We start from the raw sequence: 14,678 nt of genomic DNA, 5'->3' as shown, positions 1-14,678 counted from the left end.
GTTGAAGTTACCATGAATGATATTGATGCGAGTATTGAGGGTTCCTTGAAGGTTAGACAATTAGACGACAAGTAGACACACGTTCAAGAGCAATGCGATAACTTGGTCAATGAAACAGGGGCGGGGTCTGGTGATGGTGGTGATGATTCTGCTTGGGAGGAGGAGGAGGAAGATTGGGGTGCTTTTGATGAAGAGGACATTTTGGAATGTCGGACCATCCAGCAGTCTGACTCTCAAACTGATAAAGTTGCTATTTGTGAAAAGAAATCCAGGGGTCAAAAACCCAATAGAATTCAAATTGCGATGGCAGGGAATGCCAAAGGTCAATCTAAACTATCAGTAGGAAAGGGAGGTCCCCTTCCTGAAGGAAAATGAAACTCCTTAGTTGGAAAGTCAGGGGTTGTAATGCCCTTGACAAGCATCACCTGATCAAGCGAGGGCTGGATCAGATGAAACCGGATCTTGTTTGTCTACAAGAAACTAACCTTAGCCTGGAAGAGGTTGTCAGGTGGTTGGGAGGATGGAGGTCTTGGGTTGGGGATAATCTGGAACCCCGCTCTCATTAAGGTGGAGGAACTTATCAATTCACAATCATGGCAATTGTGCAAGATCCATTCCTTTGGTATTAATTGTGACTTCTTCCTGATCAATGTCTCTAGCCCAGCAAGAGCTAATCTGCAATTGGAAACGTGGAAATATTTATCAGTGATTTTGAGCAGCTTGACCTAGGATTTGGTTGTGCTTGGGGGTGATTTAAATGCTATTTTGGATTCTAGAGATAAGAAAGGAGGTAAGGTAGGTGTTACTACCTCACAATTGGGTTTCCAAAACTTTGTCTCAAACAATGGCTTGCGGGAAGTCAAGACTAACAAAGGGACTTTCACTTGGTCAAATCGGAGGGTTGGTAGGGAGCAGTACATAGCAGAAAAGTTAGATTTTTCTTGGGGGGTAGTTGGGCTTGTTTGAAGCTGGGGTCTTACCTTTGGCGGCTTCTAACCACTTTCCCATTGATCTTTTTATATGTTTGGATAGTGCTTTGATCATATGTCCTTTCAAATTTGAAAAGATGTAGCTTCGTGACCCCACTTAGAAAGAGTTGGTTACCTCCTCGTGGCTGGATGCCCCGTTGATAAGTGGATTGGGGCCTTTAAGTTTTAAAAAAAATTGTAGTACCTTAAACGTAAGCTAAAGGAATGGAACAGGGTTAATTTTGGGAACATTTTTGTCAACAGAAGTACCATTGAAGCAGAGCTCAAGGAGCTGGAGTCAACTATTATGGACCAAGGCATGACTTTGGATGCCTTCAACAAGGAAAAGGCTCTCGAATCCAGACTTAATGAAATCCTGGCCAAGGAAGAAGTATATTGGAAACAAAAGTCTAGAGAAGGTTGGCTAAAGGAAGGTGACAGGAACACAAAGTTTTTTCATCTCTGTTAAGGTCAAGCAATCTTGGAATAAGGTGACGGCCATCAAGGAAAAGGTTAATGTTGTTCTAGATAATTACAGGACATTAACAAAGAAGCAATGGATTTTTTCTCAGAGCTACCTTCAAAAAGCTAGAGCTTAGACTCTCAGCATCAAGATACTCTCTTGAACAATATTCCCAAGGTTATTTCAGATAATCATAACCAAGTCTTGTGTAAACCTATTTTAATTGATGAAGTGAAACGGGTTGTTTTCTCAATGGTGGGTGACAAGGCTCTGGGACCAGATGGATTTCCTACTTTTTTCTTCCAACAATTTTGGGATATGGTTGGTCATGAGGCCTGGCAGGTGGTGGAAGAGGCGAGAGCTAATCTCAAGGTTGAAAAAGAGTTGAATTGTACCTTTCTTGCCTTAATCCCCAAAGTTGAGAAGTAGACATCCTTTGGGGATTTTAGACCCATTTCTCTATGCAATGTGTTATACAAGGCGATTGCCAAGGTCATTATGAACAGATTGAAACCTTTTTTAAAACGTATTATCTCGGAGGAACAAAGTGGCTTTGTGCCAGGTAGATCTATTGTCGAAGGTATCATTATAGCTATTGAAGCCATCCATTCTATCAGGAAAACAAAGGTTGAGTAGATGTTAATCAAATTGGGCATCAGGAAAGCTTATGACATGGTGGATCGAGATTTCCTTTTTCGTGTCCTTATTAAGTTTGGTTTTTTGGCTCACTGGATTAATTGGGTGAAAGCGTGCATTATTGGGTCGTGGGATTTTGTGTTAGTCAATGAAAGCCCACAAGGATTTTTCCAAGATTCCCGCGGTCTGAGGTAGGGGGATACTCTCTCCCCTTTTCTCTTCATCATTTTGGTTGAGGTCCTGGGTAGATAGATTCAACAGTTGAGAGGTGAGGGCAAATGGAAAGGTATGGTTGTTGATGGTGTTGATGTAGACACTCATCAATAGTTTATGGATGACATAATTTTTTTTGGAGATGCCTCACTAAAGGAATCTCATCTTATAAAAAAAATATTAATGTCTTTTGTGAAGTGTTCGAGCAGCAGGTGAACTAGAAGAAATCAGACATTTTTTTTCTTTAATACAGATCTTAGAAAGAAAAGAGAAATAGTTAAGATCCTAGGTGTCAAGGATGGCTCTCTCCCAGGGAGATTCTTGGGAACACCTTTATTTGGGTGGCCAAATAGGACACATTTGTGGCATAGATTATTTGACAGTTGTGTTAACAAGCTAGATGGCTGGAAATGCAAATGACTAACCTCAGCTAGTAGGTTGTTATTACTGAAATCAATCTTATCTACAAGACCTCAATCTACATATGCAATTTACTGCTCCTGCCTGAAAAATAAAAGTTACTAAGATGGTAGAGGAAGTGGTTGTTTGAATGGGTTTCACCCAGGAGGCGCTAAAGAAAGCAAGAGTGGGGAATGCACAGAAAGAGACTAAGTTTGCTCCTGCTCTGGTAGCCCAACCTACAAAACCTAGCCCATCCGGGAAAGGTGTACTGAAGCAGAAGGAGAAGCCAAAAAGAACCTATGTTGCAGTATCTCTAGTGGCCTCAGAAACTGAGTCTGAGGAGGGAGCAGGAAAGGCGAAGAAGAAAGGACAATTTGTCAGAATGGTGAGGAAGTCAATGTGGGGGCGCAAAAAGCGAGATCAATTGACTAGGACCTAATCCCACTTTTACCAACTGTAGCATAGGAAATTAGGAATCATCACAAACATATCAATATTAATCATTAGCTCAATCACAAAACTAAATTGCAATGATCTAATCCTAAACAACACTCAATAGAGACATGAAATAAAAACATTCAAAATTAAAGACGTATGCAAACCAATGGTAGATTTGAATGCTTCTTCATGCGGCTCCATTGTCCTTCTTTCTTCTCCAAATAGCCTTTTGTTTGTGGATCTCACCTTCAAGTGCACAAACCTAATGTGAAAGCAATATTGATATTGGCACAAGAATACTAGAAGAAGTGATTATTTCTCATTATCTGATTCTGTGATTATGTGATTGCAAAAGTGATTACCAATTAGCCAATATTGAAGAAAATCATCCAATTTATAGAAAAATTGGAGAGATGAACAAATTAGCATGAAATGGATATTGGAAGCAATTAATTTAAAAAATGGCACAATTGAGTGGAAAGAAGAAGGTTATGACACCTTATATGTCATGAATTATGACATATTGCCAATGCAAAGACTAGAGAACTAGAACCTTATGACATCTTGCTATGCCAAGAGTATGACGCGTGAAGCACAAAAATAGGGAGAACTAGAGACAAGTTAATTAGGTGGAAATTAAAATTAGGAAATTAGAAAATAATGAAATTAGAAATTAGGTAAATTAATTAATAATTTGTCATTTATTAATTAGTTCACAAAGAGGAATAATTAGCCAATTAAATGAACATTTAATTGTAATGAGAAGACTTAGGATAAATAAACAATTTATTAATCCTAAAGGAAGAAATGACACACACAAGGTTAAATGATTAAATCACGAAACCCTAGAAGATGAATTAGGTCTTGAAAGATAATTGACTCGATTTGATTTGATTTTGGATTGATAAATGACTAATGTGATAAATGATTTGATTGAGAAAATGCGCCAATTGACGAGGAACAATGACAAATTGATCCAAATTGACACGATTGAGAAGGACGACGATCGATGACAAATTGATCGTTAAATGACAAGATTGACAAAAAAGACAAGGATTGATGACAAAATAGATTGCAAAATGACAGGATTGAAAATGACCACGACTGATGACAAATCAATCGCAAAATGACAAGATCGAACATGACAATGATCGATGACAAATCGATCGCAAAACAACAAGATTGAAAATGATAAAGATTGATGACAAATCGATAAGATTGATAAGAGGACAACGATCGATCACAAATCGATCACAAATCGACAAGATTGATAAGAGGACAAAACCCTAATTAGGATTGATGATGTCCAAAATGATGACAAATTAGCACACACATTGATACGACAGGCTAAAATCGATCAAAATCATGACTGGATAGTGTTGTCGACAAGACCAAATTTTGAGAGCAAGACGAATGAAGAATGTAGAAGAATGACTCGATGTTTGCAAATGATAAAAACCAAGTGCATGACATAGGAGAAATGCTAATGCGACGCAAGAACCTAAAATGAGGCAATGCGCAAATGTTAAAGTATGACTCCGCAAGCGTTGACCATTTTTAGGTGTCTACACCAACATATTGGGAATACAAAAGAGCCTAGGGAGAAATCTTACTTTGGCTACTTCTTGTGAGAAAGAGAGAGCCAAGGATTATCTCTTAGGGTTTCTATTCCTCTTGTTGCAAATGATGAGAAAAACTAGGGTTTGAATGATCAACTAGACTAGGAGATAAAGAATGAAGCACAAATAAACTTGAAATTAAACAAACTTGTAGATCTGAATCTGAGATATTAAAAGCATGAAAGGGAGAGAATTATAGATGTGTACTTGATGCTGCAAGTTGAACAAAACTAACCTGGACCAGGGTGCCACACCACTGTCTTGTTTTTGCAAACATGAGGCTGCAACTGAGACACTGCAAACTGGAGGTCCTAAATCTGCAACCTGTCAAATTTGACTACAAAATGGAGGGACCAGGGCACCACACCCCTATCCTGGGCATGACCAAGGTGCCACACCCCTATCCTTGACATTTTTATGCACTTCTGAGACTTATGGGTGGTGTTGATGCCTTTTCGAAATCTGAGATTGCCTCAAGATGCATGTTTCTGCACCTGCAACTGAAAAGGGAAGGTTTGGGTGGTTATATAGTGTTTTGCCTTAGTCAAGCCCCCGTGTCGGTGATTTCCACCTCCACAAGTAGCTGATAATATACTAAAAATGTGTGTGCTAGAACCTTGTGTGTATGCAATATCCTAAAATGAAAGCAAACAATCTAGAGCAACCCTAAAGAGTAAACCCTAAATGCTTGTAATTGACAAAGTAAATGCTCTAAATCAACGATGCAAAGTGATCTAAAGCATGAATGTAAATGTGCAAATTGATGTAGAGAAGCTCATACAAAGACATGAAAATAACATGAAATCATACCCATCCCCAAGGGAGAGATATTGCCACTAGATCTCCTATTATTCTTCAATGTCTTCAAGGCTCCTAATTAACAATGAATGCTTGAAAAATGCTTAACAAATGCTTGATGAATTTTGTTGAATGTTGTTTAAGACTCCACATAGGCTTCTCTTTCACTACATAGAAGGCTACTTGTGCTCCAAAAACCTGCTCTTAGATTCTTAGATCCGATCGATAGATAGTTCTTAGTTCCCTTCAAATGAAGAGAGAGAGCTCTCATGTATAAAACCCTAGATCCTAATTTCGACTTAATTTTGCCTTTAGGTCAACCTAGGAATTGAATTTCCCGCCAATCTTTTAGGGTTAAGCATTATAATATCATAGAATTGCAAATTTTCAAGGTCGTTAGATATGATGATATTAGAGTGAATCCCAAAGTTACAGTTGATTTCGAGGTGTTTTGATATGTGAAATCAGGGCTTAAAGTTCAAAATAGGACATAATTAGGGTTTATGATTAAATGATTTATTGGAGGAATAAAATAAAAAGTGGCACACTTAGGGTAAAGGGCCCAATTTTATGATGTATGAAGTGATGAAATATGACTTTAGATTTAATTAAGTTAATTAATTAAATGCTTAAAGGGAAATAAGAAATGCAAGATGGAAGACACACTAAGGCGGGTGCTAACCTAAGTGTGAAATTGTACCACCCTAGCAAGGGTGTAAAATTTACGACACTACAATCGCAATCCGGTGGATCCCAACAAAGCAAAAAGGCAAAATCAGATTCCACTCTTGTCACAAGGCCCAAAAGAGAAAGGAAAGTCAAGACTCAACCTGAGTCTGGTGCTCAAAAAGGTAAATCTGAATCTGTTCCCTCGCTGACAGCAGATCAGTTGATAGATGAAATAATAGTTGATGGTAATTTGAAGAATATTGGAGTTTGTTATGAAAATTTTGATGAAGCAAATAAGAGAAAAGTTGAAGAAGCAGTTGTATTACATCTACACAATTTTAGTAAGACATTAATTGAATTGAAAAAGACCATTCCAAAGGATTTGTATAGTTTGATAGATACTAGAAGGATGAATGCAAGCAAGATTGTCAGAGAAACGAAGAGAGAGCTAGTAAATGCATGTACTTGTATTACTCATGGTGAAGCAAAAAGGTTGATTGAGGAGGCTAACAAAAAGGAATTTAGAAGCAAAAACAAGATTAACAAATTAATGATTGGAAATGTAGAAGAGGTGAGGAAAGAGACAGAGGAGATATGAAGGAAGATAATTACAAATGACCCTTTGTACAAGGATGCATTCAAGTCATCTTAGTTAGAAGATAAGCAAGGTGTTTCTAGAAGTCAGAAGGTTGAAACTCAATTGGAAGACTAAGGTAATACTCCACTTGATGTTGACACTAGTGATGCTCCTCCAGTGGTGGATGGCTCTGTATCCCCTAAGACCCAACAAGTTGATACTGCACCTAGTAGTGACGTCGGTGCAATAGATAAAGGGGATAAGGGAGAGAAGAAGGATGTTGAGACAACAGAAGCTAAGGTTGTTGAGGTTGACAAAGGCAAAAGTATAGCTACTCTGGCAATTGTCACTCCTCTAGTTATAGGGACCCCGCCTCAAATTCCCATTAATCTTGATGGTTTTGTTGATCTTGGGAAGATGTCTCATGTCGAGAAGCTCATGCTTACAACTGTTGTGCAAGCCTAGGCCAGCCAAGATCTGGTGAAATCAAACAATGAAGATAAAAAGCTAATTTTGATATCTATAGATGTTTTGCAGAAGGTGGCCCCCAATGTACAGATAGATTTTGTATAGTAAAAAATATCACCCTCATCACCCTTAGTGGCAATTGCAACACGTGGTACCTCCCCCATGCTGCTTGGAGGACAGGTTCACCAACTTGTCCTTTTGTCCACCAAAGAATTCCATGTCAAGTTCCCCGGAGGTGTTACCAACTTTGTCGATTGGACAGATTCAAGGACGCAGGCGTGACGCAGTGCGCTACCATCCCACCAACCTGCCAGCCAACAGGTGGCCATTGTGATGTTACAACCTATGCCAGGAAGGAATTGTAATGCCTCTATGTGCAGCCATCAACATTCAAACTCGTCCCTTCGCCTATATCCTTGTTTTGGGGACATTTCCAAGTGATCTTTTTTGGCAGATTGGAGACTTTCTCTTGGAAATTGAAGCTCTTGGAGACACCACCACCATTGTTGTAGCATCATCAAGCTATCAAGTTTACCAAGCATTCCAACACTTGCCAAGCACGAGGGGAGTAATCTAACTCTATCTTGTATTTCCAATATCTCATTTATTTTCAAATTACAAAGTAGCATAGCATTTCCTTTGTATTTGTCTTTACATTCTTCTTTATCAACTTCTTCATCATCTTCCTTTCCCATGGCTTTTGGGGTTGTCTGTGGACGTGAAAACACCAAAACGGGGTCTGACTTAGGCAGGCTCCAAAACACAACCCACAACATTTTCTCTCTTGCATGTGTGTAGGCACAGCTTCATGAAGAGGAGATTATCTTGCAGGAGGCTTCACAACATGGATCGGTTGTGAGGTTTCCTTATTCTTTGGTATTTTCCTTATTTTGTTTTGTAATCCGTGTTTTTCATAATTTCCAATATTGTTTAGTTGTTTTATAAGTTAAGTTAGCACGTCCAGAGCTTTTTGCTCGAACTCTGCGCTCCACTCGTACAGGACGACAGTGCGTCACGCTAGTGTCCCAACTTTGTGTGCTTGTCCCAAGGACAAAGGCTCTGTAGAGCCATCCAGAGGCAGTTCTCAGGTGGCTGACACTCCTTGTATAAATCAATTATCCCTTGGCTCATCTTTGTGCCAATTCGCAGAGGTAATCGGAAGGACAATTTGTCCTTAAGGATTCATCATCCTTGAGGTGACAAATTCTCTCAATTACATATTCAAACAACAACCCCTCCGGTAAATTGTTACAATTAATTAACAGTGTAAATATCAGTTTTGATTCTTTGGAAAAGACAACTACACAAAGTTTTGGATAAGTTCAAGGATGTTAGGAAACAAACATTCTAAAAAATGATTGAAGATGATAGAGTGAGATTAAATAAGAGATTGCAGATTATTTCTGATACATTGTCAAAAGCTAGAAAATTGTATAAATTTTATCTCATTTTGCCTAAGTTCACTATGATATTGACAAGCAGATAAGTGTTTAATAGGGTAAGCTTGCTGGAATTTCTCAATCTTTTTATCGTAATACAACTCTAACAAGAAACGTTGAAGGATGGGTTATAGCCCTACTTTATCAGATCTCAAGCCTTCAAGCGGATAAGGAATTTTTTTTGAGAAAAGTAGGTGAACTCTGGAACCTGATTACCACCCGATTGGACACTATACTAGGTAATAAGGTGGACTGTATGAAGGAGATGGCCCGACCCGTATCATTAGATTTAAGAGAGTTAGAGATCCATGCTACTGTATTCAGTGCATTTATCACAATTTTGGAAAACTTGAAGAGTAGGTGGGATACTCACCTAGGATTTTTGAAGACTGTTTATGCTGACCTTTTCAAGTATTTGTCATCTGTATATAAATTTTGGACAACACCCCATCTTTGGCATTGTTGTTAATGGGGGAGAGAGAGGAACGGTGAAAAATGTACAACATTGGAGAATGAAATTCTTTGTCTAAGGGGGAGCCTTAGAGATTCTTTTGATCTTTTTGAACCAGTGTATAGTACTCAACACTTAGTCATTTTTCACGAGTGTTGCCATCAATTCCAAAGGGGGAGATTGTTGGCAATTGGCACTCATCTAGTGGTCTCTAGTGATTTCTGGTGGTTTCTAGTGGATGATTAATGTCTTAGGGTTGTCATTGATGGTAACTCTTCATGGAGATCTGATTCGGTGGTCGTAATTCCTCTTATCCAGAAGTAGGTGTTAACCGATAGTGTGTTAACTGGTATTTCAGGATGAACAGATCATTTTTGGGTCCAGAAGATTTCTGGTGATTGCGGTGTATTGAATCATGTTCTTGTTGATTGGGCCGACTTAGAAATTATTTTGGTATTCTGCATTTATCTTTTTGGATCTATTCAAGCCGACATGTAACTACAAGTTACACCTTCAGGCCGACATGATGTGTGATCTATTTTGTGGTTGTCGGTATATAAGTTTGGTGTGGATGATCTTTTTGATGGATGATATGATTGTATGCGAGCGAGAGGTGATCAAGAATCCATTTTGGCACAGTTTCCCGTCCGTATTCTTGATCCAATTGTTGACTGAGACAGTGTACAGGGCAGAATAGAGAAGGTGATCCAATTAGTATTTTTGTACTTAACCGGAACTCGTCCAACCATAGTAGATGTTATTTCAGAGTTCATACATTGTAATTCATCATTGTTATAGATGTGTAAGTCAGTGAGAATTCTCTGAGGGTTTTAGCCTTCCAAGTTATTGTGATTGAGTAGTGAGCTCTAGGCAGTGTGCCTGAATGCCTGTGCATTCCCATTTTGTAACATTGTTTTGCTACTGGCCATAGTGGAATAATATCGTGGGTTCAAATACCACTATGGTTTTTCCCATTTGAGTTTCCACGTAAAAATCCGGTGTTATGATCTTGTGGTTATTTTTTTCATGTTTATGCATTTCAGTTTTAAGTGTTTGCTTCCAGTGGTTAAAAGTTAAGTTTGAAAATCTATTAACTAGTAGATCACTTATTCACCCCCCCTACCCCCCCCCCCCCCCCCCCTCAGTGATCCTTGAATCCAACAAGATGTGCTTACGAGATGGAAATTTGAGGGATCTAGTGAAACAGTGGTGGGTTGAGGCCCCAATGGAAATTGGATCTTATGCCTTTCGTTTCTTTACGAAGCTTCAATTTTTAAAGGACAAATTGAAAGAATGGAATAGGACCAAATTTGGCAACATCTTTTCTAACAAAGTTGATCTCAAAATAATGATGAGTATGATACAAGATAACGTTATGAACCAAGGCATGACAGGTGAATCCTTTGCCAGAGAGAATAAGTTAAAAAGCAAGTATAATGAAATTTTAGCTAGGGAGGAGGTGTATTGGAGACAAAATCCCAAGAGTGTTGGTTAAAACAAGGTGACTGCAACACAAAGTTTTTCCATAACTTGGTTAAAGTAAAGAGATCTTGGAACAAAATCACCTCAATTAAGAGTAGGGAAAAATTAATTTTGGACATATGGAAGCCATTAACAACGAGGTGGTGGAATTATTTGGTGCAGTTCTCTCAAAGATTGAGGAACTCAATGAACAACAACAAAACATGTTGCTTGCCAATATTCCGAAGACCATTACTAATCATCAAAATCAGGCTTTGTGCAGACCATTCACTATTAAAGAGGTGAGATTTGCTATGTTTTCGATGGCTGGTGATAAAGCCCTCGGTCTGAATGGATTTCCTACTTTCTTTTATGACCAATTTTGGTAATGTTGTTGGGAAGGAATTTTGGTTGGAGGTGTAAGAAGATAAAGAACATGCATGTATTGCAAATGAGTCAAACTGCACGTTTATTGCTCTGATTCTAAAACTTGAGAAAGTAGAGACCTTTAGTGATTTTCGTCCTATCTCTTTAAAGTGATTTCCAAGGTCATGATGAATAGAATGAAACCAATTTTGAAGTCTATCATCTCGAAGGAACAAAGTGGTTTTGTCCTGGGTAGATCCATTATGGAGGGTATCATCATTGCACGCAAAGCTATCAACACATTGAGGAAAGCAAAAGTGGATCGAATGCTAATAAAGCTGGACATCAAGAAAGCACATGAAATGGTGGATAAATCCTTTTTACTACAGGATATGAAATGTTTTGGGATTGCAAAACAATGGTTGAACTGAGTGAAAGCTTACATTGATGGACCTTGGTTCTCGATACTTGTTAATGGTAGTCCTCAAGGATTTTTCCAATCTTCAAGAGGTCTGCAATAGGGAGATCCGTTATCCCCCTTTCTTTTCATCATTTTAGCTAAGGCCTTGGGGAGACATATTCAGAATTTCTGACGTAACGGCCAGTAGAAGGACATTAGCATTGCAGCTGGTTTGGAACCCACAATGCATCAACAATTTGTTGATGATACGATTCTTTTTGGGGAGGCTTCTCTTAGGGAATCTCATTTCATCAAGAAGGCCCTTGTTTCCTTTTGTGAGGCCTATGACAACAGATAAATTGGGCTAAATCACATATTTTCTTCCTTAACACCCCTTTGGATAGACAAAGGGATATTATCGGTCTCCTGGGTGTTAAAGCAGGAAGATTGCCAGGTAAATTTATAGGCACTCCTCTTTTGGGGGTAATTAATAGCATATATTTGTGGCATCAGCTAATTGATTATTGTGTTAAGAAGTTGGAAGGGTAGAAAAGCAAATGGCTTACTTCGGTGGGTAGACTTACGATGTTGAAATTGGTTCTTTTTGCTATTCCTATTTATTCAATGATGTGTTTGAAAATACTAGAGAAAGTGGTTAGTGTCATTAATCAAAGTATGAGGAATTTTTTTGGAATGGAAAAAATGATTAGGATAAAATACCACTTGTGGCTTGGGATAAACTTTGTCAACCTAAAGAGGTTTGAGGTGTGGGGTTGAGAAATTGGAGCCTTTTGAATGAAGCAATGGGGGTGAAACTCATCTGGTAGATGTATTTCAAGCCTAAGCAAAAGTGGGTTCAAATTATAATGCATAAATATTTGGACTCTCAACAACAAGAAAGGATTTTAACTATCTGGGATCCTCCTAGAGGCTCCACCATATAGACTTTCCTAATTTCATGCATGAAGGTGATTACCGAATATTTTACGTGGCAATTGGGTAATGGGGAGAAAGTGGACTTTTGGAAAGACTTGTGGGATGGAAGGCCAACTCTTTCCTCAAGGGATGGAGTTAAGACAATCAGGATAGTAGCGGAGGCTCATTGGGGGTCTAAAGTTAAAGATTACATGGAGTTTTTTAGAAGGAATGGAGTAGAGGAATGGAGATGGAAGGACATTAAAACACTTCTGATGTCTTCTCCCCAAGTGGATTTTTTTGAAGATATTCTAAAGGAGTACAAACCTTTTCTTTCACCTAAAGAGGATGTCATGAGATGGTGTGGCTCAAGGATAGGGATGTGCTCTATTAAAATAGGTTTTAAGGGGATTGAGGAGGTAGTGGTAGCAAAGGATTGGCCACCTATACTCTATTGGAATTCTCATTGTTTGTCGAAAGCTAGTGTATTTGTGTGGTTGGTCATGAAAGAGAACATTTTAACTGGTGACAAGTTCAGTAGATTGGGGTTCTGACGGCCCTTTTCAATGTGTAATGTGTAGATTTGATAGAGAATCTTTAGACCATTTGATTTTGAACTGTGAGGTGGCTCAAAGCGTCTGGAAATTCCTGTAACAAAATCTATCTTGGTAAACTCCAATGCCATTGAAAATTATTGATCTTTTTAAGAGATGGCTTGGAGAGTATAGGAAATCAGTATATTCATGTATTTGGACTGTCTTTCCTTCGATTGTAGTATGGGAGATTTGGAAGGAGAAAAACAAATGTATTTTTCAAGGGAAGGAAGAATCAAGTGAGTTGTTATGTGCAAGAGTTGAGAGGGAAATCTCAGAAGTGGTTTCTGCATCGACAAAGGGACATAATTTCTTGAAATTTCCTTTTAGTATGGCAAACAAGTTGATTCAGACGAATTGGCCTTTGCTGAAATTTAGGCCTGTTCATGGGCAGTCTGGAGTTGATTCAATTGAGGGAGGAGTCTCGAATTGTGTGCGGTCTAAACCGGAGCAAGGATGGGTTAAAATTAATTTTGATGGGGCCTCAAGAGGCAACCTGGGTATCTCAGGGGTTGGTTGTGTGGCTTGTGATGTGGAAGGGAAAATTTTAATGAAAGGAGCTCAACGACTTCAAGATGGTACTAACAATGAAGCGCATGCACAAGAAGCTTTACTTGCAATAGAGTTGGGTTGTAATTTAAAGGTCTCAAAGTTACATCTTGAAGGTGATTCTAAAATTATTGTTGATGCAATTTCAAAAGGCCCTACTCCGAGTTGGCAGATAAATTCATCACAATTATCTGCTCAAAGTTAAACTTTTTCAAGAATTTTGAATATCTCATATTAAGAGGGCAGGAAATGGGGTGGCAATTTTTTTGTCTAATGTGGCTTGTGATCTAGATGCATTCACAACCCGGTGGTGGGGTAGTGTTACTGAGGATGTTAGTTGGTCGGCTTAGGTGACAAATGACATTAACAAATCTTTTGCTTAAGGTTGGTGATTTCTTGATTGTTCACTTGAGTTGAATGAGAAATGAAAGTATTCAAATTGGGTGTGTCATGTCACGAAGGATAGAGTGGGATGTGATTGTAATTGCAAGTTTTGAAACTTAAGTGACAGTGTTGGCATATTGGCATAACTATTGATGATATTGATGAATTGGTATAAGGACTCTTGGTGATGATATAGTTGAGATGTTGTTTGAAGAATTGATGATCAGTTTGTATTGTCATTGATGGAAACTATAGTTATATTGTTCTATCATGTTATCTAAATCATCTATGATTGACCGAAAATCCATGGAATGGATTTGACAGTTAACTAGAAAATAGGACTTTAACCGATAAATGTGAAATTATGTTATGCTTAAGTAATTAGATCTAGAGATTGATGAGGAATTTGGTGTTGTCATTTGGAATATGTGTTTGTAATATTGTAATGAGGTTATGACCAGAACCGCATCATGTTTTGGCTACCGGAAGTCATGTTTGTGATTAACTGATGTATTTTCTATAGGGTTTTAGTAGGGTTTAAGAACCGGTATTCAAATCTTATAACCGGTAATGATTTTGAGTTTGACGGTGTATTACATTATGTTTATAAGATGGTGATGATGTGGCTGAATCCACATGAAGTGTTTAAATGATGTTTTGGCGCGATCAAAGAGCGAATTTCTTGGGAATAAGCGAAGTGCTTAGTAGAATGAGCTAAGGGTTTGAAAGTGTATCAGATTGAAGTGCGGTGATGATTTATGATCATTCAATGGCTGTAATTGATTTGTAATTAATTGTAACGATCTATATGATGATTTGTAATGATTTGTAAATATCTATGATGATCTATGATGTAAATCTTAGGGTTT

At 38.3% G+C, this 14,678-nt stretch overlaps 1 protein-coding gene across 1 annotated transcript; it reads left to right on the top strand.

The window, feature by feature from the left end:
* Positions 1-12,961: 12,961 nt before the first annotated feature.
* Positions 12,962-13,630, top strand: LOC131859330 (uncharacterized). The gene has a single exon (XM_059212944.1). It carries the CDS (start codon positions 12,962-12,964, stop codon positions 13,628-13,630), a length of 669 nt encoding a protein of 222 aa, XP_059068927.1.
* Positions 13,631-14,678: the final 1,048 nt, after the last annotated feature.

This window comes from Cryptomeria japonica, chromosome 10 (genome assembly GCF_030272615.1).
Source record: "Cryptomeria japonica chromosome 10, Sugi_1.0, whole genome shotgun sequence".
Taxonomy (NCBI): Eukaryota; Viridiplantae; Streptophyta; class Pinopsida; order Cupressales; family Cupressaceae; genus Cryptomeria; species Cryptomeria japonica.
Note: the sequence above shows the minus strand (reverse complement) of the source record. Positions and strands in the feature narration are given on the sequence as shown.

Bases quoted from the DNA above. Each gene is read 5' to 3' on its own strand.
- LOC131859330 (XM_059212944.1), top strand. From the start codon at position 12,962: ATGCCATTGAAAATTATTGATCTTTTTAAGAGATGGCTTGGAGAGTAT.